Here is a 23,484-nt window from a genome sequence, read left to right on the forward strand (position 1 = left end):
TGATAGGTTGATCCAGCCCCATATTATGATGCCTGTGTGAAAGATGCTTGTGCCTGTGACACTGGAGGAGATTGTGAATGTTTTTGTACAGCGGTTGCTGCCTACGCACAGGCATGTAATGAGGTCGGTGTTTGTATTGCCTGGAGAACCCCTGAAATCTGTCGTGAGTATTATCCTATAACTAAAGATAAATATAACTAGGGAGAGACTAGAAAAAGAAGGGATGAGCAAGGGGAGAGGAATAGTCTAACCACATTCTAAAGAAAGTAAGATCTTAAGTAGTTTTAAAATCTTGGATTAGGGAAATATTTTCCTAAAATAATACAAGAAACAAAGGGCGGGATATTCAGAATTACGCGAGCGTGTAATTTGTGTGCACAACCCGGCACGCACAAATATACGCCCAATTTTATAACATGCGCGCGCAGCCGTGCGCATGTTATAAATTCCAGGGTCGGTGCACGCAAGGGGATGCACACTTTGTGCACCTTGCGCGCGCCGAGACCTAGGAGAGTCCCAATGGTTTTCCCCGTTTCCTCTGAAATCGGAGTGGCCTCGGAGGGAGCTTTCTTCCACTTCCACCACCTTCCCCTCCCTTCCCCTAACTCGCCCCCCAGCCCTACCTAAATCCCCCCCACACCTTTGTTGTACTATTTACACCTGCGTAACTTGCGCGCGCTGGCCGGCTGCCGGTATGCGATTCCCCTGGACCAGCGCCCTGCCCTCGCCCCCTTCCCATCCCTTTTTCAAAGCCCAGGGAGATACGCGCGTCCCGGCGCTTGCTCGCATCGCCAAGCCTATGCAAAATAGGCTTGGCGCGCGCAGGAGGGGTTTTAAAGGGTTACGCGCGTAACCCTTTGAAAATCCGCCCCAAAGTTAATGCAGCCGCCTTCTCTTAACCTGGGGCGACACTCTACGGGGATCTGTCAGTAGCTAAAATCCCCTCAGGCACCTTTCAGGTTTCCCAAATAAAGTGAATATCACAGGCAGAAGCAAAATAAATTGTTGATCACCAAACAAGTAAAACTATAACAAATTGATTGATAAAAACTACAGTCCAGTTGAATTAAAAACTGAAAAAAAAGTGGAGCATGAAATTTAAAAGATAAGGAGCTGATTTTATTTATTTAGTTAAGACTTATTACATATCCAATTGAACTATAGACCTCTGAACAAGGAAAGAAAAATATAAAACAATAAATAAGGAACAATAAAATAAAACAAACCTATATTATTAACTAAATTACATATGCATCAATAAAACATATGTATAACATTTGATCTTAGTTGGAATGGCATCTTAGTGGGGTTAGGTTGACTCTTAGTCTGCCCATGGTTTTGCGATTCTGCGGAGGGTTCAGATCTCCATCTTCTAGATTTTCCTAGAGGATAAATCCATAAACTGCTATGATGATAATTAATAAGAAATAGTAATTTGTGATCTATCTAATATTTGGGTACTTGCCAGGTACTAGTGACTTGGATTGGCCACTGTTGGAAACAGGATACTGGGCTTGATGGACCTTTGGTCTGACCCAGTATGGTGTATCTTATAAATACTTTCAAATAAAAGGTATAGCTCCAGAAAATCAAAAGAGTGCTTCTTTCAGTCATTGGAGCTCCTAGAGTAGGAATAACATTCCATGAGCAAGTTTTAATTAAAATCCCAAGGGCCTATGTACAGAATGCTGTACAGTATATACACACAGCTTCATATGAAGTCCCTAGCATGAAGCCTTTCTAGATTTCTCTCTGACTTCCATCCACTGGGGGTCCACGTCAATCATCATCACTTTACTGTTCCTTAGCAAAGCAACTGGATCCAAACTCAGTTTCAATCTTTTTTAACAATACAGAAAGCTCTAGCCCTCTTTTCTCTCTAGCCCTGCCTAGGTTTAACCTGACTCCTTAAGCGATCAAAGCACTATCCCTTGTTACCTTACATTTTGTGCAGATGTGGCTACCTCTTTCTTGAAACAAAACAGTTTGTCCAGCAACCCAGTTCGGCTCTTTCTGGAAAGTAACTTCACTTTTTTTACATCTCCAAAATCAGAATCCTCTACGGGTTGAAGTGCAGCAAAACTCACAATACAGTTGGAAAACATGTGATCAGCCTCAATATATTTCAACAAAGTACTCCAGGAGGCCCAAAATTCTACCTAACGTTAATTATAGAGACACCCTGAATTGAGTCATGCACATTCATCCTAAGGAATATATGTTCTGATGCATATTTATATACATTACCTGCTCTGATTAGAGATACTGCTTTCCCAACACTCTCTGTAACCAACATCTCCGAGGGCTAGTGTTACAAAGATACGTTATACATTATGGGGTAGATTTTCAAAGGGGTACGCACGTACCCCCCGAAAACCTACCCCAAACCCCCCCTGCGCGCCGAGCCCCGGAACGCGCGTAAGTCCCAGGGCTTGCATGGAGGGGCGTGTCGGGGGCGTGCTGCGAGTGACGTGGCGTTTCGGAGGCGGGCCGCGAGTGACGCAGCATTTCGTGGGCGGGCCCGGGGGCGTGGTCGAAGCCTCCGGATCAGCCCCTGGGTTGGGTGATGGCGCGCGCAGATTTACGCCTGCTTTCCGCAGGCGTAAATCTGCCAACAAAGGTAGGGGTGGGGTTTAGATAGGGCCGGGGGGGTGGGTTAGGTAGGGGAAGGGAGGAGAAGGTGAGGGGAGGCGGAGGGAACAGGCAGTGCGCGCTGGGCTCGGCGTGCGCAAGTTATACAAATGTGCACCTCCTTGCGCGCACCGACCCCGGATTTTATAAGATACGCGCGGCTACGCGCGTATCTTATAAAATCCAGCGTACTTTTGTTCGCGCCTGGTGCACGAACAAAAGTACGCCCGCACGTACATTTATAAAATCTACACCTATATGGAACTGATTTAGTAATCATTAGTGGTAGAATGACTGTGCAGTTTCAGTGATCATCTACTCACCATCCCCAGCACAGTAGTGCAGTAGCTGAATGTGGATTAGTCTGAAGCAACACTGCAATCTTTCTTTCTAGATATGTCTATCGTTTTAATTTCTCTTTTCTCTTTAAGCTTTATTCTGTGATTACTACAACCCAACTGGAGAATGTGAGTGGCATTACAAGCCTTGTGGACATCCATGTCTGAAGACCTGCCAGAATCCTAGTGGGATGTGCTTTTATAAGTTATCAGGTTTGGAAGGTAATGAAAAATTCATAAAAGCTTTGACTATGTTTTTGCTTTGGACTATTAAGTTTAAGTATACATTTATCTATATAAATAAAAATGTAAATGTTCGTTTGTTCAAAATCTTAAATCTCCAAAAGTTCTTCACCGATTGCTTTGAAATTTTGACACAGCGTTGCATTCGAATACGCGCATGTTTTTATATATCTATATTATATAGATGTCACACCTGTGACAGGTAAAAACATGCTTTTTGGGAAAAACAGTGCCATCTGTTGGATGTAAAAGCAACACATGCTATCTACAATATAAATGGGCTCTGACCGACGGACTGCAAATGCGCTGTAGAGAGCAGCTCTACCGCGCATGTGCGGACCATAGAGCTCTGCGCCACGTGCTGGGTGTCACAGAGGGGAGGAGGAAAGGGCAGACGAGTCGCCGCTCCGAGAAACGGCTCAGTCCGTTCCTCCGCCGCTGGGGAAGGGGGGAGGGAGTAGGGACTGCGGGACAGTTACACACAGGAGGAGGAAAGGGTAGAAGAGTCACCGAGCCAGTCCGTCCACCGCCGGGGAAGGGGGGGAGGGAGTTGGGATGGCCGGAGCAGAGCAAATGTTCATTGTGAATGTAAACCAGACTGAGCCACGGCAAAGCATTACCGGGTACAGCTAGTATAGAATACTTTTTATACTTACAATTTAATCCCATGGTATCTGTATCTAAATCTTTTGGGGTAGATTTTAAAAGGAGCGCGTGCAGTGCACACATGTATGCTTGATTTTATAACATGTATGCATGTTATAAAATCAGGGGTCAGCGCACGCAAGGGGGTGCTCAATTGGAAATCGGAGAGGCCTTGGAGGGAACTTCCCTACCCCCCCCACCCCACCTTCCCTTCCCCTTTTCCCCCACCCTTTCCCCCTACCTTTTTTTCTTTCTTTTGTTACAAAACTTACTTCAGCCCTGCCGGCATGCAATCCCTGGCACAGTGGCAAATGGCTGCTGTGCCTGGAGCCTCTGACCCCACCCCCTCCTACGTCCCGCCCCTTTAGTAAAGCCCCTGACTTACAAGAGCCCCGGGGCTTTACGCTCATCGCCGGGCCTTTTGAAAAATGGCCCTGGGCGCGTACCCCCCCCCCCCCAGCATGCTCTGCAATTAGGCCTTATGATGTACATTAAAATGGTTCAGAAAGATGCTAAAATGAGCTTGCTAAAATTAGTAGGTCAGTGCAGGTAATGAAGGACATTATATGCAAGTAACACTGCATTGTTTGGACACCGGGCCGGTGTTGTCAAATGCTGTCCAAACAACGCAATGCAATGATAAGTGTCTCGTCTCCTTAAAAACTATAAAAAATGAAAAAAATGTGAAATTATGAATGTGATCACCAATGATTAAAAGAAGGTCATCCAGTCTCTGAGCAACACAACAGACTGGCAAGTAGCACTTAAAACGCTACTAATACCTGTTTGTGAGCATTCTTTCAAAATATAAAGAAGCTCATTTGATATATGAGGTGTCCATATTCGCCCTATAGACCATCTGGTATGAAATGTTTTTCAGCTTATGAATATGATGTTTATTTAACTACTGTTCATTGATACGTCATATACACAGTTTCTGAGTATAAAAAGTTGTATTACCCAGCAAACATATATGGTTAAAGTAACAACAGAGACAGGAAGTAGCAAACACTGAAATTTAATAATCAGCCACAAGGAGGCATCAACCTAGAAGTTTAAATCTATAACAGTTCTCACTGTGAACATAAACCCAAACCTGTCCCTTTCCTAGCAAAAGCATGCACGTTAGATTACATTTTTATCTTTTCTATATTTCTCTAGGTTGCTATCCAAACTGTCCTGACGATAAACCTTATTTTGATGAGGAGCAAATGAAGTGTGTAGACCAATGTGGCTGTTATGGTAACGACTTGTACTATTACAAGATTGGACAAAATGTGCCTTCCTGTGAGAACTGTACATCTTGGTAAGATGTGAATTGCATTCATCATGGAATTTATGAGTGCTGTAACAAGGGGTAGGTGAGAGAGGCAGCTACCCAGAGCACAAAGTCCCTTGTAGGCAGAAAGATGGCAAACAGGTAAGCATGGGCTGGTAGTGGATGAAAAGTTAAGATGAGTGCAGCTCATCCACCTTCTGGGTTGGAGAGAGAGGGGAAAGTGAAAGAAGACTGGGGAACAGAGTGGATGGGAGGAGGGAGAAATAATTGGGTGTACCTGCCCAGTGTACTAAAATGCTTGGAATTTCATATATATTTTGTTTATTTTCCCTGGAGACTTTGAAAGGGTACCTCTTGCTGTGTAATGGAGCAGTCCCAGCACTGCTTATCTGTGTTACCAGTGATATATACTGATATATCATGCTTTACCTTACTCAACATAGTACGGTGTATCATGCTTTATGTTACATTTTTTTTTGTTGTAAACCTACAGTATTTGATATTTGGACTTCTTGTGGCTGAAGAACTGAGAAAACTCTGACCTATGAGTGTTGTGGTCCTGACCCGCGGAGGTCCGTGGGCCGGTCCCTCGCCTACCTCTGGGCGGCTTACTGCGGCGTCGGGAAGGTCTGCCCCAGCCTTCTCGATCCTCCGCGCGGTGCTCCCTCAGCAATGGAACCGCCGTCGCCGGCCTCCAGGCGGCCCCACCCCTTTAGGTGCACGTGCATGCTGAAGCTCTAAACTTAAAGGGACCAGCACGGGAACTGGCAGCTCCACCCCCAAAGGATGTCAGACGCCGGCAGGGATTTAAACCCTGCAGCCTGCTCTGTTCCTTGCCTTGCAACGAGGTTCTCTCTGCTCCAGAATTACAAGTTGCTGTTCTTCCGTCCCTGGCTTCTGACTTCGGCTTCGTCCCCGGCTTCTGACTTCAGCTTCGTCCCTGGCTTCTGACTTCGGCTTTTGTTCCTGGTTCCTGGCTTCAACTTGCTCTCGGTGTTCCGCTCCGTTCTATCTGGGAGACCCCGCCTAAGTCCAAGTGGCTCGGGTCCTCACGGGCTCCTCCTGGGGGGACCTCGGGCTTCCGGTGGTGAAGTTCCAGTTGGTCTCCCGGCTCCAGCTTTGGTACTCCTCAGGATTCTGGGATTCCTCTTCAACACTCACCCACAGGATCCCGCACGTAAGCCCAAGCGGCCCGGGCCCTCATGGGCTCTTCCCGGGGGGACCTCGGGCTTCCAGTGGTGAAGATTCAACTGGTCTCCTGCTCTGTGCCGCTTCCCAGCTTCAACTTCCATGGTGGGCCTACCCACAGTGCATCATCACCAGTCCTAGCTGGCCCTAGGTTTCACGAAATCCAACAGTTTGCAAGGCCATGGACCCAGCAGACCTGGCTGGCCTTCAGGCCATTCACAGAATTGCCCAGCACCTGCAGCAGCACTGCCTAGATGTCCTGAAGGCGACTGTAGAGAGACTGGCCAACTGTCTGGATGCCACACCTGTGGCAGCGCCTCCCACACTGGGTTCCTTGCCCAGTTCCGGACCTGCGATGTCCACACAGCTACCAATGCCATCCAGGTACTCAGGGGAAGGGAAGCAGTGTCGCGGATTCCTCAATCGGTGCTATATACGTTTCACCCTGCTACCTTCTCAGTTCCCGACCGACCTAGTGAAAACCAGTTATATTGTGTCTTTGCTAGATGGGAAGCCCCTGGCCTGGGCTTCCCCGTTATGGGAACGTAAGGATCTCATTCTTGGAAACCTGGAACAGTTTGTCTCTGCCTTCAGACACATTTTTGACAAGCCTGCTTGCAAACCCACAGCGGTGGCCGAGTTACTCCAATTGTGCCAAGGCACCCGTTCCCTTGCAGAGTATGCCATCAAATTCCACACACTGGCCGCTGAACTAGACTGGAGAGACAACAATCTTCACGGCATATTCCTGGAAGGAATGTCCCTACATCTCAAGGACGAATTAGCGGCAAGGGACCTTCCGGATGACCTAGACATCCTGATCGATCTGACAGGAAGGGTCGACCGTCGGATTCAACATCGGTTCTGTGAAGGGAGGTTCGGTCGCAGATCCGGGAACTTGGGGTCTACGCTTTCTCGCCCTGTACCCTCCTCCTCTGCTTCCACCAGCACCCAAGGGGCAGAACCCCTGCAATTGGGGCGTGGCCCGATCTCTCAAGAGGAGAGAAGACATCGCCGCACCCAGGGTCTGTGCCTATACTGCGGCAACAAGGGGAACTTCCTAGCCCAGTGTGAGGAGCGGCCGGGAAACACCAGAACCTAGGTCTCATCAGGGAGCTGATCCTAGGTAATACAAGTTCCGCCTCCCCATGTACCGTACCGGTTACCCTCATTTACCCCGGAGGTACCTTTGATACACTGATGTTGGTTGACTCCGGAGCAGGAGAGAATTTTTATCCTCATTGATCTTGTTTGGCAGTTACAGCTGGCGGTCCAACCCCGAACTCCTCCACTCTGAGTGTCTTCGATCCACGGCACTCCCCTCCCGGGGAGCATCTCCACCTGCACCAAGCCCTTAATTTTACGTACCGGCCTCCTGCACTCGGAAGAGATTTCATTTCTTATACTGGAGAAATCCATTCACCCCATCATCTTGGGTTTTCCCTGGCTTCAGAAACACTCCCCCGTTATCCACTGGGAGACTCTTCAAATCGCATCCTCGGGCCCATCTTGTTTCACCTCTTGCCTGGCGACGATTCCCTGACCCACTGTGCCACTTTTGACCATGCCCGTGGCACTTCCGCCACAATATGACTATGGAAATATTTTTTCCTGCTTTTTCTGTTTTATGTAAACCGGTATGATTTGCATTTTAATGTAAGAATGTCGGTATATAAACATTCTAAATAAATAAATAAATAAAATATCTGGACTACTTAGATGTCTTCTCGAAGGGGAAGGCCAAGCTTCTCCCCAAACATCGGCCCTTTGATTGTGCCATAAACCTGATTCCTGGCACTACACCTCCCAAGTGGCGGGTCTACCCCTTGTCACTCCCTGAAACCCGAGCCATGTCTTCCTACATCCAGGAGAATAAAGAGAGGGGCTTCATTTGGCCCTCCAAGTCCCCTGCCGGAGCCGGGTTCTTCTTTGTTGCAAAGAAGGATGGGTCACTCCGACCCTGTAGAGATTACCCCGGGGCCTTAACGCCATCACACGACATGATAGATATCCTTTGCCTCTGATTCTCGAACTGCTAGACCGGCTGCAGGGGGCTAAGGTCTTCATCAAACTGGACCTCCGGGGTGCATACAATCTGGTAAGGATACGACCAGGTAATGAGTGGAAGACCGCATTCAATACAAGAGACAGGCATTATGAGTACCTGGTCATGCCCTTCGGCCTTTGCAACGCCCCTGCAGTCTTCCAAAACCTAATGAACGAGGTGTTAAGGGATATGTTGCATACTTCAGTCATAGTATATCTTGACGATGTACTGATCTATTCTAAGGATCTGTCCACGCACCGCATAGACGTGCATCAAGTGCTACAGAAGCTTCATGACAATCGTCTCTTTGCCAAGTTAGAGAAGTGTGAGTTCGAACAAGAATCGTTGCCCTTCCTCAGATATATTGTGTCTTCCACGGGCTTCCACATGGACCCAGATAAAGTAGTGGCCATCAAGGATTGGCCACAACCTGTAGGGGTCAGGGCACTACAACGCTTCCTTGGCTTCGCCAACTTTTACTGCCAGTTCATACCCTATTACTCCCGGATGGGAGTAATAGGGTATGAACTGCTCTTACCAGGAAGGGAGCTGACGCTAAGAACTGGTCCCCAGCAGCGCTAACTGCCTTCCAGGAGTTGAAGAGAGCCTTTCTTCAAGATATCTGTCTTCATCACCCAGATCCTAAGCGTCAGTTTATTGTAAAGGTAGACGCATCTGACCTTGCAGTAGGGGCTGTCCTGAGCCAAATTTCCACAAAGGGCAAATCCTTGCCATGATCCTACTTCTCCCGGAAGTTCTCACCCGCTGAGAAGAATTACAGTATAGGAGACAAGGAGCTATTGGCCATTAAAATAGCATTTGAAGAATGGCGCCAGTGGCTGGAGGGGGCCCAACACCCAGTGATTGTCTATACCAACCACAAGAACCTGGAATTCTTGTGCCGAGCCCAACGTCTCAACCCTCGACAAGCTCGATGGTCCCTATTTTTTAGCTGGTTCAACTTCCTCCTGCGATACAGGCCAGCTTCCAAGAACATCCAGGCAGATGCCCTCTCTCGCACTTCAGAAACAGGGGATAGCCCCAACCCCCCTCAATATATTCTCGACCTGGCCAAGGTCCTTCTTGCAGCTTCAGAGGTGGTTTCTACGGGCAAGAGAGTGGTATCTGCTTGTCTGCAGAAGAAAGTCTTGTCATGGGCTCACGACTCTTTGACCGCAGGTCATTCAGGAGTCGCTCGGACCTTGGACCTGTTGACTGAATACTACTGGTGGCCTCAGGTCAAAAAAGATGTCCGTCTTTATGTCGGGTCCTGTCCTACCTGTGCTCGACAGAAACCTTTGCCTGGTCATCCCTGGGGGCTTCTCCAACCATTACCCATTCCCACTGAGCCCTGGACCCATTTGTCTACCGATTTCATTTATTTATTTATTTTATTTTAAAGATTTTATATACCGACATCCGTTTGCAAATCATATCGGTTTACAGATAACTTAGAACAATAAATATCGAATAGGCATGGCCTTTACAAAGAACAAGAAGCAAACAAGAGTATAACAGGAAACCTAAGAATTTAGTTAATACATTCAACTGGGAGTAGCATAAATTGGGGGGGAGTATACAACAATGTGATAAGGGAAAGGCTATGTACAAGGTTCAAAAAATACATTCATTGAAGTTGCTGAGTTTTATTTTTATTTGGGGAAAAGACAGGGGAGATTGAGAGGCCTAATAGGGGTACTGCTTAGATCTGAGGGGATGTCATAAGGAATAAGATTATCAACAAGAACTAGACATTTAGATAGCTTTTAGAGTTTCTGGATTGCTTTTTGTTTTTTCAAATAAGACATAATGCAAAGGATTTTTAGCAGTAGGTCATAGAAGGAGTGGGGTTAGCGTGGGTGGATAAAGAGGGGTAGGCTTGTAGGAAGAGCCACGTTTTAAGTTTTTTTTTTTTGAATAGTTGATTTACCGCCCTTGGAGGAGAAGACGGTAATATGGGTCACGGTTGATAGGTTTTCAAAGATGGCCCATTTTGTACCCCTCACTAAGTTGCCAACAGCGCCCGAACTTTCAAGTCTTTTCACTCAGCACATCTTTCGCTTACATGGACTTCCCCTGCATATTGCTTCAGACCGTGGCCCACAGTTCACAGCTAAGTACTGGCGAGCACTCTGCAAGAAATTCGGGGTTCAGCTGGACTTTACGACGGCTTTGCACCCCCAAGGCAATGGCCAAGCGGAGCTTATGAACCAGACCTTAAAAGCCTTCCTGCGAACCTTTGTGGGAGACCAAAAGATGACTGGGTAGCCTTATTGCCTTGGGCAGAATTCTCCTACAACCACCATAGGCATTCGGCGACCAACATGTCTCGCTTCCAGGTAGTCTACGGGAGACGACTCAGGCCTCCTTTGCCCCTGCCATTGGCGGTGCCGTCTCCAGCCGTGCAACTCATAGCTCAAAAATTAAGAAATCTTTGGGGGTCCACTCGTGAAAGACTGTGATGCGCTGCAGGTACTGCAGAGAAGTACGCTGACTAATCGGAGAAATTTTAAGACTAATCGTAGAAAATTCTTTTTCACTCAACGCACAATAAAGCTTTGGAATTTGTTGCCAGAGGATGTGGTTAGTGCAGTTAGTGTAGCTGGGTTCAAAAAAGGTTTGAATAAGTTCTTGGAGGAGAAGTCCATTAACGACTATTAATCAAGTTTACTTAGGGAATAGCCACTGCTATTAATTGCATCAATAGCATGGGATCTTCTTAGTGTTTGGGTAATTGCCAGATTCTTGTGGCCTGGTTTGGCCTCTGTTGGAAACAGGATGCTGGGCTTGATGGACCCTTGGTCTGACCCAGCATGGCAATTTCTTATGTTCTTATATTCTTATGACCGTCAGCGATGCCCAGCTCCCAAGTTTTTTCCGGGGGACAAGGTATGGCTGAGTACCAAGCATCTTCATCTGCGAATTCCTTCTATGCGCCTGGCTCTGAGATACTTTGGTACATTTGCGGTGACGGAACGGGTGGGCGCTGTCTCCGCCTGCCGTCCACACTGAAGATCCATAATGTCTTCCATGTAGCCCTGCTCAAGCCCTTGGTCTTATCAGTTTTCCACAACAAGCCCCCTGAACCCACCAGCCCCGTGGCTCAGGAAGACACCATCTATCAGGTGAAAGAGATGTTAGATGTGCGATTTCATCATAGACGATGAGAGTACCTTCTCTCCTGGGAGGGCTAAGGCCCTGAAGAGAATACTTGGGAACCTGCCTCCAACATTTTGTATAAATCCCTTCTCCAACAGTTTCATCTACACCATCCTGCTAAGCAAAAACCCCCAGGAAGGCGTAGAAGGGGGGGGTACTGTTGTGGTCCCGACCCACGGAGGTCCGCGGGCCGGTCCCCCGCCTACTTTGGGTGGCTCGCTGTGGCAGCAGCATCGTGAAGGCCTGCTCCGGCCTTCTCAGACCTCCGCTCAGCGCTCCCTCAGCAAGGGAGACACTGCCGATGGCCTCCAGGTGGCACCGCCCCTTTAGGCTCGCTCGCTGAAGCTCTAAACAAAGAGACCAGTGCGGGAACTGGCAGCTCTGCCCCCAAAGGACGTCAGACGCTGGCAGGGATTTAAATCCATGAATAAAGATCCTGAAATAATATGATGAGTGGATGAGCTCAAAGAGACCTCATATTTAAATGCCAGCAGGCTAAGCTAATGTAAGCTTTTAATAGCATTCATTCAGTTTTTAATCATTGGTCTCCGTGGGCTATATTTCAAGGGCGCGGAGAAGCTGCCCGTTTATGCACATTGAAACTGAAAGTACTTGTAAACCGGATTGCTGACGCTTAAATCCGAAAATGTACTTATCTTGCCTTATCCGTTAATGAGCCTGGTGAAGATGGTGACAAACTTGGTGGACTCCGACGTTGCCCCGACACTGAGTGTTTCGGAGTGGACCTCCTTCTTCAGGGGGCCGGGTACCACTGGGAACGGCTCAACAGAGCCGTTCCCAGCCGTTCCCAGCCGTTCCCAGTGGTACCCGGCTCAACAGAGCCGTTCCCAGTTGTACCCGGCCCCCTGAAGAAGGAGGTCCACTCCGAAACACTCAGTGTCGGGGCAACGTCGGAGTCCACCAAGTTTGTCACCATCTTCACCAGGCTCATTGACGGATAAGGCAAGATAAGTACATTTTCGGATTTAAGCGTCAGCAATCCGGTTTACAAGTACTTTCAGTTTCAATGTGCATAAACGGGCAGCTTCTCCGCGCCCTTGAAATATAGCCCACGGAGACCAATGATTAAAAACTGAATGAATGCTATTAAAAGCTTACATTAGCTTAGCCTGCTGGCATTTAAATATGAGGTCTCTTTGAGCTCATCCACTCATCATATTATTTAAGGATCTTTATTCATCTAGTTATCACTAGTTATTTCCTGTATATGTGGATTTTTCACGTGAGGGATTTAAATCCTGCAGCCTGCTCTGTTCCTTGCCTTGAAACGAGGTTCTCTCTGCTCCAGAGTTACAAGTTGCTGTTCTTACGTCCCTGGCTTCTGATTTCGGCTTCGTCCCCAGCTTCTGACTTCAGCTTCGTCCCCTGGCTTCTGACTTCGGCTTCGTCCCTGGCTTCTGACTTTGGCTTCTGTTCCTGGTTCCTGGCTTCAACTTGCTCTTGGTGTTCTGCTCCGCTCTGTCCAGGAGACCCCGCCTAAGTCCAAGTGGCTCAGGTCCTCACGGGCTCCTCCTGGGGGGCTTCCGGTGGTGAAGTTCCAGTTGGTCTCCTGGCTCCAGCTTCGGTACTCCTCAGGATTCTGGGATTCCTCTTCAAGACTCACCCACAGGAGACGACACATGTCCAAGCAGCCTAGGCCCTCATGGGCTCCTCCCGGGGGGACCTCGGGCTTCCAGTGGTGAAGATTCAACTGGTCTCCTGCTCTGTGCCGCCTCCTGGCTTCGACTCCACGGTGGGCCTACCCACGGTGCGTCATCACCAGTCTTAGCCGGCCCTAGGTTTTACGAAATCCAATAATGAGGTTGTTTTATAGTAGAGTTATCCCAACCTTCGGCTTAGGACACATTCCTGAATTTGCAGGCCATACAATTTGTTACTACAAGGATTATCATTAATAGGCACATTATTTTTGCATTGTTAGTGCTAAAGTTATAGAGCTAAATTTTCAATAAGACAGTAACTGCAAATGTACAGGCTTTGAGGTTGATTTTAAAAGACTGCAGCAGAGCCTGTGGGGGGAGCTCCACTCCGAGCTCAGAAAGAACTGCAGGAATGAGGGTTTCTAATTCTTTTCTCTGGAACAGACGACCACCTTAGGTTCATCTTCATCCAAGGGGGTCTGTTTTCCCTGCTCTTCTTCCAAACCCCCACTGGCGGGGGGGGGGGGGGGGGGAGGGGAGGGGCCCCTGCACCTGTAGCCGCACTGCTTGGAACCTCCGGACTGGCTGTATCTACTGAAGTCAAAGAGCCTTTTAACTTCGTGACCCATAGACACGCGGGCACATCCGTGCGCTTGGCTACCTTGGGGGACGGTCTTTGCACAGGTCTCACCAACAAAGCACCACCTTGTGGAGACCTGGAATGCAAAAAGGCGTTATGCATAAGGAGGACAAAATCTAAAGAAAAAGCATTAGAAATATCATCTCCCCCTGAGATATCAGGGTCCTCCTGGAAAAAATCCTGATCCTGATCAAAAGTATCATCAGGACTGGCAGGGACCGGTGAAAGCGCTGGGGGAAGCTCCCCCGCCCCCATAGCCCTTGCTTGAGCTTCAGCAAAGGTATTTAAGATGGCTGCCGTCCCTGCACTGAGGGGAAATGGGTCAGCCCGAGACTCCCGGGGAGCAGATCGTTTTGGAGACCCTCGGGGCTTAGCTAATGCTGCAGACCCAGAAAAAGAGCTGCTTTCCCCTCCAGGAAGGCAGCGGGAGCAAATACCGGCCCTGGAAACCCATGCGGACGGTTCTCCACATGCCACACACAAAGATGGCCGCGGCATCATTTGGGGGGGGGGGAACAGCCTCCTTAGTCAAAAATGTGGCAATTTGGACGGGGAGGGGTCTTGGATTGCAGCCGACCAAAAAAGAAAAGTTTTCAAAAATTTTGATTTTTTTTCTTTTCAAACGCTGAGGATCGCCACGGGGTAAGTGAGGGACCGGACTACAGGTAATCTCTTCCCCAGCTCCTTACCTGGCTGGAGCCTGTGGGGTTACCAACCCCAGCTCCAATAACCTGCCACCAGAGGGGATGACCCCGCAGAATCTAACAACTCCCTGGGAGTATTGGGAAAGCACTTCCTTCTGCAGAAGAACTTCTTTTTTTTTTTAAAACTTGCTTGATTCAAAAACAGGGCAAGACTGCATGGTTTGCACCACCTCCATCTGCTGGAGACAGATAAATACTGAAGGGATGCAGGAGGCACACCAGGTTAAGGGTGCCTTTCAAGTTTTTCTCTGTCTCCACCTGCTGGAAGGGAGGCATAACCCATGGTCTGGACTGATCCGGGTACATACAGGGAATGGGCTGTTTACTTCTTGGATTACAAGAAAGTCCTGGTGTATTACCTAAAGAGCATTCAACTTCATTGTCATGCTTCACAACGTTCATGTCCTTTGATCTCAATAGATTGGGAAGGGCAGTTGCCAAACAAATTCTGTCCAATTGGCTAGCAGACTGTACAGAGCACTGTTACTTGCCAGCTGGCTTATAGATTACAGATTCTGTCATGGCAACTTCAGTGGCTCACCTCGAGGCCACTTCTATGAAGATATTTGAAAAACTGCACTTGGTGGTCAAGTCACACCTTTACATCCCACTGTTGTCTAGACAACATGCCCCGAAGAGACAGTCATGTTTGACAAGCAATTCTGTACAGCTTGTTCACCCTCTAGCCCACTCTCCACTGATGTGGGCTGGATTGTCTTTTTCAGTTTTTGCTCTGCAATACAACCCTCAGCTGGGGACTCCCAACGTGTCATGGCTATTTCATGCCTGTATGTCGATGGAGAAAGCGAAGAGTTTTCCGTAGACAACAGGATGAATTAGCCATATTTAATACCAGCCTACTTCCTTGGAGAGTCAACTCCCTCGCTAGAGCTTGACCTCTGGAAGACACTGAGGGGCTCATGAGGCAGTGTGTGCATATGGGACCCCCCCATACAAGTCTTTACTGAGCTCTGAGAGCTGGAACTATCAGTGCCATTGGATGACATCACTTACATGTTAAAAGTACTTCATGTAAAAGTAGCTCTTTTTGGCAAAGCTTTTGCTTCAATTTGATTTTATCTTCCGTCTGTGTTGTTAGTGTAATATTGTTTAATGTTTTAATTTGTAATCTGCTTAGACTAACAGCGTTATATAGGTGGAATAGAAAAATTGAAAATAAATAAAGATAAATAAATATTGCTGGTTATGGAGAACTGCAGGTAAGCAAACTTGTTTTTTAGTCAGTGCTATCTTCACATCATTGAAAGCTAAAGTATCTTAAGAATTTTAGCAGTAAGAAGAAGCATCATTTTTGTAGATCTTTCACATTTACATTGTTTTTCACTTTCTTTCAGTAACTGCAGCATGGGCGGCATAGAGTGCAAGTATGATGAATATGGTAGGTTGTTTTTGCCTTATTACATAATGAAACAGATCTTGACAACATTCAGTTTCATTTTCTAATGCCTAACAATGCCATTTTTCAACTTCTGATCAACAGCATGTTACTGCATGTATAATGGCGTAAAATACAAGTACAATGAAATAATCTCCAGCACCATAGACAACTCTGGGCTATGCAAGGACGTAATTTGTGGCATAAATGGAACTATACACACTGTGACCCACCGCTGTCTTACAACAGCACGTACAACCGCCAAAACTGGTATGTTTCTTTGATTTCTGTGACTTCTCTGGCCTTAGGCAACACACTTCTTTCTCTCTCCCTTCACATTTTCATTAAGGGACTCATTCAAATTATATATTTTGGGCCTGTGGCCTCATTCAGCTTTATCTGGTGTTTAAAATGCGAGCGGATTGTGAGAAGTTGCAGGGGGACCTTGTGATGCTGAGTTCTGTATTGGAGTCCTCGTAGGGGGCTGAAGCCTGATCTAGAAAATACAAGCGCACTTCAGCTCTAATTTTCAAAGTGGGTTGGGGTGTTAGATCTTGAAGGAATGAATTGTGAACCCCTTTACTCCTGCATTTTCGGCTTTCATTTAAGTCTAAATCCTACCTATGTAGGTTATTCACCCCATTAGGGCCTTCCTTCTACTAACTCCAGAGCCAGTGTACTAACCCACGATATTTTCTATGGGTTAGAGATCTTTTTTTATCGAGGCTTGCCTCAGAGGCTAATGAGCATAGAAGTACTGTGTATGCTGCAAGGCCAAGAACTTCATGTGTTCTCAGCCAAGGCACATGGGCAAAGGAGCACATGAGCTCAGCCAGTGCCCCTTTCCAAGATGACAAAGCAGGGGCGAGTGGGGAGCGGCCCTGCCCCAGAAGCTTTGGTTAGGGTAAGTTTTGGGATGGATGGGGACTCACTCTCCCCTTCCCCCCAGCCCCACCAGTATGTGACCTTTCAATTTATTGCTTGGAAAAAGAAGACGGGGATTTAAGGGCAGGGCTACTAAAAGACAACTTTCTATTCATATTTATGTCCCATGAAGAGGGTCAGGGATTGACATGGAGGTTGGGGGGGGGGGGGGGGCGGCACATAGACCACCAGGGATTTTGGAAGGCTGGGGAAGAAGGGGGGTCAGACAGGCCATGTGGCCCCTTTTAACACTGCATGAACCATCATTCTCCTGGGCTGACTGTAAAAATAACTATGCCTTATTGAGACATGGTTATTTATTTATTTATTATGAAAATGGGCCTGTAGATTCATTTTCAAGTGCTCAGTTTTGCAAATTCTTGCATTAATGAGCTGCAATGCATGATTTTCCATTGTAGCCACTCATTAAGGGGTTGATTTTAAAAGGACCGTGCGGATCGGAAGGGAACTTCCCTAACCCCCTGCCTAACCTTCCTTCCCTTTCCCTCTCCACCTCAACTCCTAACATCTACCTAGCTATCCCAATTTTTTTTATTTTTCTACTTATTGCTCCTCTAGAGCAGAAGCAAGTTACTGGCATGCGCTTTCCCGGAACAGCGTACAATGGCTTTGGTAGCCGCTATTTCACTGATTATTTTATCCCAGAAATCAAATGATGAGGAGGCATTATCGAGAACGAATTCAGTTATTTTATTTTATTTTTGTTATTTGTGAATTTTCAATTAACACATCAAGAAAACAATCTTGTGTAGAAAGCAGTTAACAAGAAAAAATATATATAATTTCAAACTCAATACCATTTTCTCCCATACTATCTGCTTTTAAAGTCCTCGTAACTAGAGGGAGATCCTACTCAACCTTAAGAAATACATCTTTATACAATTAAAGAACAACAGGGCCTCTATACAGGATAATCTTTTACATTGGATCCAGCTATAGGTTTTATGTACTCTTAGCCTTCCAAAACAGGAGATGTTATAATTTCAGGTAAGTGCTTATTTAAGAAATTCTCCAACTGATCAGGATGAAAGAAAATATATGAAACATTTTTATATTTTATACAGCATTTACACAGGTATTTGAGAATATACATAGCTCCTAATTTTTGGACTTTTGGCCTTAATTTCAAAAACAACTTTCTTCTGAGTTGGGTACTTCTCGCCAGATCCGGAAAAATACCAAATTTTAAACCTAAAACTATTTCAGTTCTATTACGGAAATATGTTCTCAACACCCAGTCTCTATCAGATTCAAGGAGAAATGTCACTATCAATGTAGCTGGCTTTACTTGTTCACTCTGGGATGTTTCTAATAAATTCGTTATATCCAAAGCTGGAGTTTCCAGAGTTACTGGTGTCACTGGAGTCAAGACTTGGAAATCATTTTCCCCCTCTTTCGCTATTTTCTTGAAGAACGGCATATAATATATCTTAGATGTTGGGGGGGTCGTTTCCTCAGGAATCTTCACTGTCATTAAGAGATATTGCCTCCACATATCATGTGGGGTCACCATTGGGTCTCTGGAAAAATTAATTATACGTAAATTTCTCCCTCTGATTTGATTTTCCAAATTTTCCATACGATTCATCATTATGGTATTCTCTTTGATAATATTACATTGTAGATTAATCTCAACCATATCTGTCTTAACTTTTTCATATTTGTCCTCCTGTATTTTCAAATCTTCCGCTACTTTTCCCAACCTTTCCATGGTTTTGTTAATCATTAAAGCCAGAGGATTTATTTGATTGAAAAGATTATCATTAACGGTTTGTACCACTTCCCAAATCTTTTCTAAAGAGAAAGTGTCAGGTCTTATTAAATCTTTCTTTTTAGGTAAATTTAAAAGTACTTCCCTTTCTGTTGGAGGCTGTATCGTACAACCTAGAGCGTCTCCCAGGCTGGTCTCTTCCCCTGGGTGTGGCATTCGTTAATCTTTTCCTCCACCTTCATCGTCCAGCCACAAACTTCTGGCGGTTTCACTCTCATTCCCCCGGGGTAGATCGCTCTCGTCTGCCTCAAGCAAGGCCACGGGATTTCCTGGGGCATCCATTTTAATGGGGATAAGGTCGTCTGGAGCTCATGTGGGGAGGCGGTTTCCTCTTCCACCCACTCTCCCTGCTGTGAGCCATCCTCCAGTTTCTGCTCCTGTATTACATGTGAGTCCATCGGGCCCTGAATCCAACCCTCAACAATTTCACCCACACTTTCTCTTTCTTTAGCTCTTCTTTTTCTTTTGGTATGCAGCATTTTTGTAACACAATAATTTTCCCTCAGAGCCCAGGTTACTCACGACCGGTACTGTCGGCCAACTTAGATACCCCACCTCTTGCCAGTTATTTTATTTTTAATTATTTCTTCAAGTATTTCCGGTTCTATCTTTCTTAGAATGTAAAAAATTGATTAATATGTGAGTTTGTTTGTTGTGTGGTGAGGAGAGTTACTTCAGATTTTATTAGCTGGTGATCAGACTAGGGTAATATATTGTGAGTAGAAATGATTACACAGTTAGTGTGACTGGCAAAAAATAGGTCAAGGATGTGTTCTGCTTTATGAGTGGGGATGGTTACATGGCTTCCATAGTATCTAGGAAGATTTCACATGCTGTAAATTTAGGTATGCTGTCTATATGTAGGCTAAAGTACCCAATGATTAGAGTTGATTCTGGCGCTGAAAACACTCAATTAAAGGTGAACAGTCTTTTTGGAGTGTTCCAGCGTGAATCTCAAATCCTTGCATTAACTGAGTGAAGATTAATTTAGTGGTGGTTAAAGAGGATTAGTAAGTATAGCTTTCAGAAATTTTTGGGCTTATAAAAATTGGTGAAAGGTGAAATTAAGGGATATATTCTTTAGAGTTTGTGTGTGTCTGAGGTAACAAGCAAGCTAGAGATAGTTAATTCTAGTGTCAGTCTTTCCCACCCACTCAACTCTTGATTTTTAGGCACGAGACACTTTCTCATTAAAAATCAATCAGGGTCTTATCTAAATCATACTATTGTACCAGCCTTTATTGAAAGTTTAATCATCCCCTTGTAGGACACTAGCTGATTAATTAGTAAATTCACCTGTAAATTTAAAGTACTCTAATTTCGACTCCCTTTATATCCTAAACTTAACTAGAAACTCAATAAAACTAAGATGAAGGCAGCAGTCCAGCAGCAAGAGGGGGGCTTTCCAGTCTTTTGCACTGAGTGTCACATGTATGATTCTTTACCCGCCGGTGAGAGATTGTATGTGTGCACTTTGTGCAAAGAGCTCCTGGCCCTCAGGGAACGAGTCCGATCTCTGGAGGCTAGAGTAGCAGACTTGGAGGAGCTGAGGCAGACAGAGAGGTACATTGATGAGACTTTCAGGGACATAGTAGCCAAGTCCCAAATCCATTCTGGCAGCCCCAGTGCTGCCTTGGATCAGAAAGGTCTCCCAGAAGGAGAACAACCCTGGTGTAGCAGGAAGTGATCCAATAGCAAGGACCTGCTCTCCAGGTGATGTATTGTCCTCTTGCACTGAGGACAAGTCTCTCAGGGCTACTGCCCAGGAGGGAAGGGTTAGGCCGGCCATCATAGTTGGTGATTCGATTATTAGAAATGTAGATAGCAGGGTGACTGGTGGACGTGAGGACCGCCTGGTAACTTGTCTGCCTGGTGAGAAGGTGGCAGACCTCACGCATCACCTAGATAGGAATATAGACAGTGCTGGGGAGGAGTCGGCTGTTGTGGTACATGTGGGCACCAACGACATAGGAAAATGTGGGAGAGAGATTCTGGAAGCCAAATTTAGGATTTTAGGTAGTAAGCTGAAATCCTGGCATTCTCTGAAATGTTTTCTATTCCACGTGCAGGTCCCCAGAGGCAGGCAGAGCGCCAGAGTTTCAATGCGTGGATGAGACAATGGTGCAGGGAAGAGGGATTCAGCTTTGTAAGAAACTGGGGAAACTTTTGGGGAAAGGGGAGACTTTTCCGAAAGGATGGGCTCCACCTTAACCAGAGTGGAACCAAGCTGCTGGCACTAACTTTCAAAAAGGAGATAGAGCAGCTTTTAAACTACAACAAGGGGGAAAACTGACAGTCACTCAGCACTGCATGGTTTGGAGAAATGTATCCTTGAAGGATACTAATGAAACAGGAGAATTAGGGCATCCCAACAGAGAGGTTCCATTAAAAGCAAACATAGTCCAAGTGCCTATATGTAAAAAACCACTGAAGCTAATGATTTGCGAATTATCCCTAACAACTGAAAAGCAGGTTGTTAATACAAACAAAAAACACACTTTGAAATGTCTGTATGCCAATGCCAGAAGTCTAAGAAGTAAGATGGGAGAGTTAGAGTGTATAGCAGCAAATGATGAGATTGACATAATTGGCATCACAGAGACTTGGTGGAAGGAGGATAACCAATGGGACAGTTCTATAACAGGGTACAAATTATATCGCAATGATAGGGAGGATCAACTTGGTGGGGGTGTGGTACTTTATGTCCGGGAGGGTATAGAGTCCAACAGGATAAAGATCATACAAGAGACTAAATGCTCAGTTGAATCTATATGGGTAGAAATCCCATGTGTGTTGGGTAAGAGTATAGTGATAGAATACTACTGTCCACCTGGACAAAATGGTCAGACAGATGATGAAATGCTAAGAGAAATTAGGGAAGCTAACCAATTTGGCAGTGCAATAATAATGGGAGATTTCAATTACCATAAATCAGAAACGTGGTGTCAAGCTCTTTTTGTTTGTGAATGCTATACCTCTTCTTAAACTTTCTTCAACTTAATGTAAATATATTTGTAATGAATTAGGGACCGTCATACCACCCACTGTGCTTTCAAGTTAGTGCTTGTATTTTGCACATTGATGGGTCCTCTTTAATCATAGGTCCAGAAAGTCCAATATTCAAAGCGAGATTTTTTAAATATATTTTATTATTTTTACTTAAAATACAGAAGATACTACTTCCCTTAATTAATGTCGGAGTCAGTAATCTGACGGGTGCGCTTCGCGGTCTGCTGCTTCAGGGACGTGTTTCGGCTGACTCTCTTAGCCCAGCGCTCCTCGCATCACTCAGGAACGGAACTTAGCTGACACTCTTAGTCCGGTGCTCCTCGCATCACTTCGCGGATGTTGCTGTGGGCGACTAAATTAGTGGATTTAGGGTCCCTCCTGATTTCTAAGGCATTGAGACACTTTAAGTTAAATCAAGTTGTAGCATTTTTAAAAATAATATTTTACGATGTATGCAATTTACACAGGATGGCATTGCTTCAAAGACACTTACCAGACCCGACGCCGTTTTTCTATCTCGGCATTAAGCAGAGAACTGGCTGAAACCGAGTATGATTTTATGTGCTGAATTCCCAAATTCACCTGATACTCAGCTTACCCCTGATTTCGGCGGGAAATCACATAAAGTGAAACCATTCGATTTCTTTGTTGAGTCCACCCGGAGTGACTGGTTGCAATTGGAAAATCCATTTTTGCTCGCATTGTCTGAGCCTCTTCACATGGTTTCCCCCTCGCTAGTGCTGATTGACAGTCTCTAATACTGTCTACTTAATATCCTTGAGTTCATGGTTAAAATCCTTAAAATGAGCGACCAAAGGTTCCTCAATTCTGCCCGTGTTTAGGCAGCACTTGAGTTCTGTAAGGTGAACTCTTACTTGACGTTTGGTCATGCCCACATATGTTAGCGGGCATGGGCAAAAGATGGCATAAATCACATGTGTGGAATGACAAGAGAAATCTGGCAATGTTATTACTTTGCCTGTTACTGTAGTGATGTCTGTTTGTGAGGATTTAAGTGGGCAGACCATGCATTTGGTGCATAGTTTTAAAGGTTCAGAATTGTCAGGGGGTTTAAAACAACTTGCACGGACGACATGATCCTTAATGTTTCTTCCCCGAGAGTAAGCGATCCTCAGTGGTTGATTAAATAAGGGGTGGATCTGTTGAACGATCTCCTTTGTTGCACTCTTTCATTTGCGTACGTCTTGGTGCAAGCACCTCTGGCATTGCTGCTGCACTTGTGTTCAGCAGTGGGCGAGCTCCAGGGCAGGTGGTGGGTGGGTTCAGCCTCACAGGCGCTGGCGATGTCCTCCTCCTTCCAGCAGGGGGGCGGGGAGAGGGAGCACGCCTCCTATACTTGTATGGCCTCCTCTCCTTCCCTCCTACTGGCTCCTGCTGGTCTCCATCCTATTGCCTGTTCCTGCCGGTCTCGGGCAGGCAGACAGTACGTCCCTTCAATGTTGCTGCTGCGCTTGTGTTGAGCAGGATAATAATGTTACAGTGCATAACTTCAATCAGTGTCTCACTGCTGTCTTTCAAGGGTTGAAGTACAGTCAACTGAAACAGAATCCAAAAAACTCAGAAGTGATATGGGATGGGTGAAGAGATCTAAACTCTGATATTCTTTTACTATGAGTAGAGTTGTCATTGCAGTTACCACTCCATACTATGATGTGTGACATAGGAGTCCAGTTGGATTCCATGTGATCAATGGAAAGTCAAATAACCTCAGTCATAAAAAGAACATACTATCAACTGCATTTATGGAGGTAAACAAGGCTGTTTTCTGAACCAAAAGAGATTACTATATTGGTACAAGCATCAAAAA

The 23,484-nt window shown here is 45.9% G+C and overlaps 1 protein-coding gene across 20 annotated transcripts in view; it reads left to right on the top strand.

Moving 5' to 3' along the window:
* LOC115079098 (mucin-2-like) overlaps positions 1 to 23,484 on the top strand; it is a 221,251-nt gene that overhangs the window by 106,085 nt on the left and 91,682 nt on the right. For all 20 annotated transcript variants that reach the window (XM_029582159.1, XM_029582171.1, XM_029582164.1 and 17 more), the window contains exons 25-29: positions 7 to 163; positions 3,063 to 3,191; positions 5,019 to 5,163; positions 15,891 to 15,934; positions 16,037 to 16,201. In XM_029582159.1, the coding sequence (XP_029438019.1) occupies positions 7 to 163; positions 3,063 to 3,191; positions 5,019 to 5,163; positions 15,891 to 15,934; positions 16,037 to 16,201 (640 nt within the window). The remainder of the gene's footprint in view (positions 1 to 6; positions 164 to 3,062; positions 3,192 to 5,018; positions 5,164 to 15,890; positions 15,935 to 16,036; positions 16,202 to 23,484) is intronic.

Source organism: Rhinatrema bivittatum, chromosome 17 (genome assembly GCF_901001135.1).
Source record: "Rhinatrema bivittatum chromosome 17, aRhiBiv1.1, whole genome shotgun sequence".
In the NCBI taxonomy this organism is placed as follows: Eukaryota; Metazoa; Chordata; class Amphibia; order Gymnophiona; family Rhinatrematidae; genus Rhinatrema; species Rhinatrema bivittatum.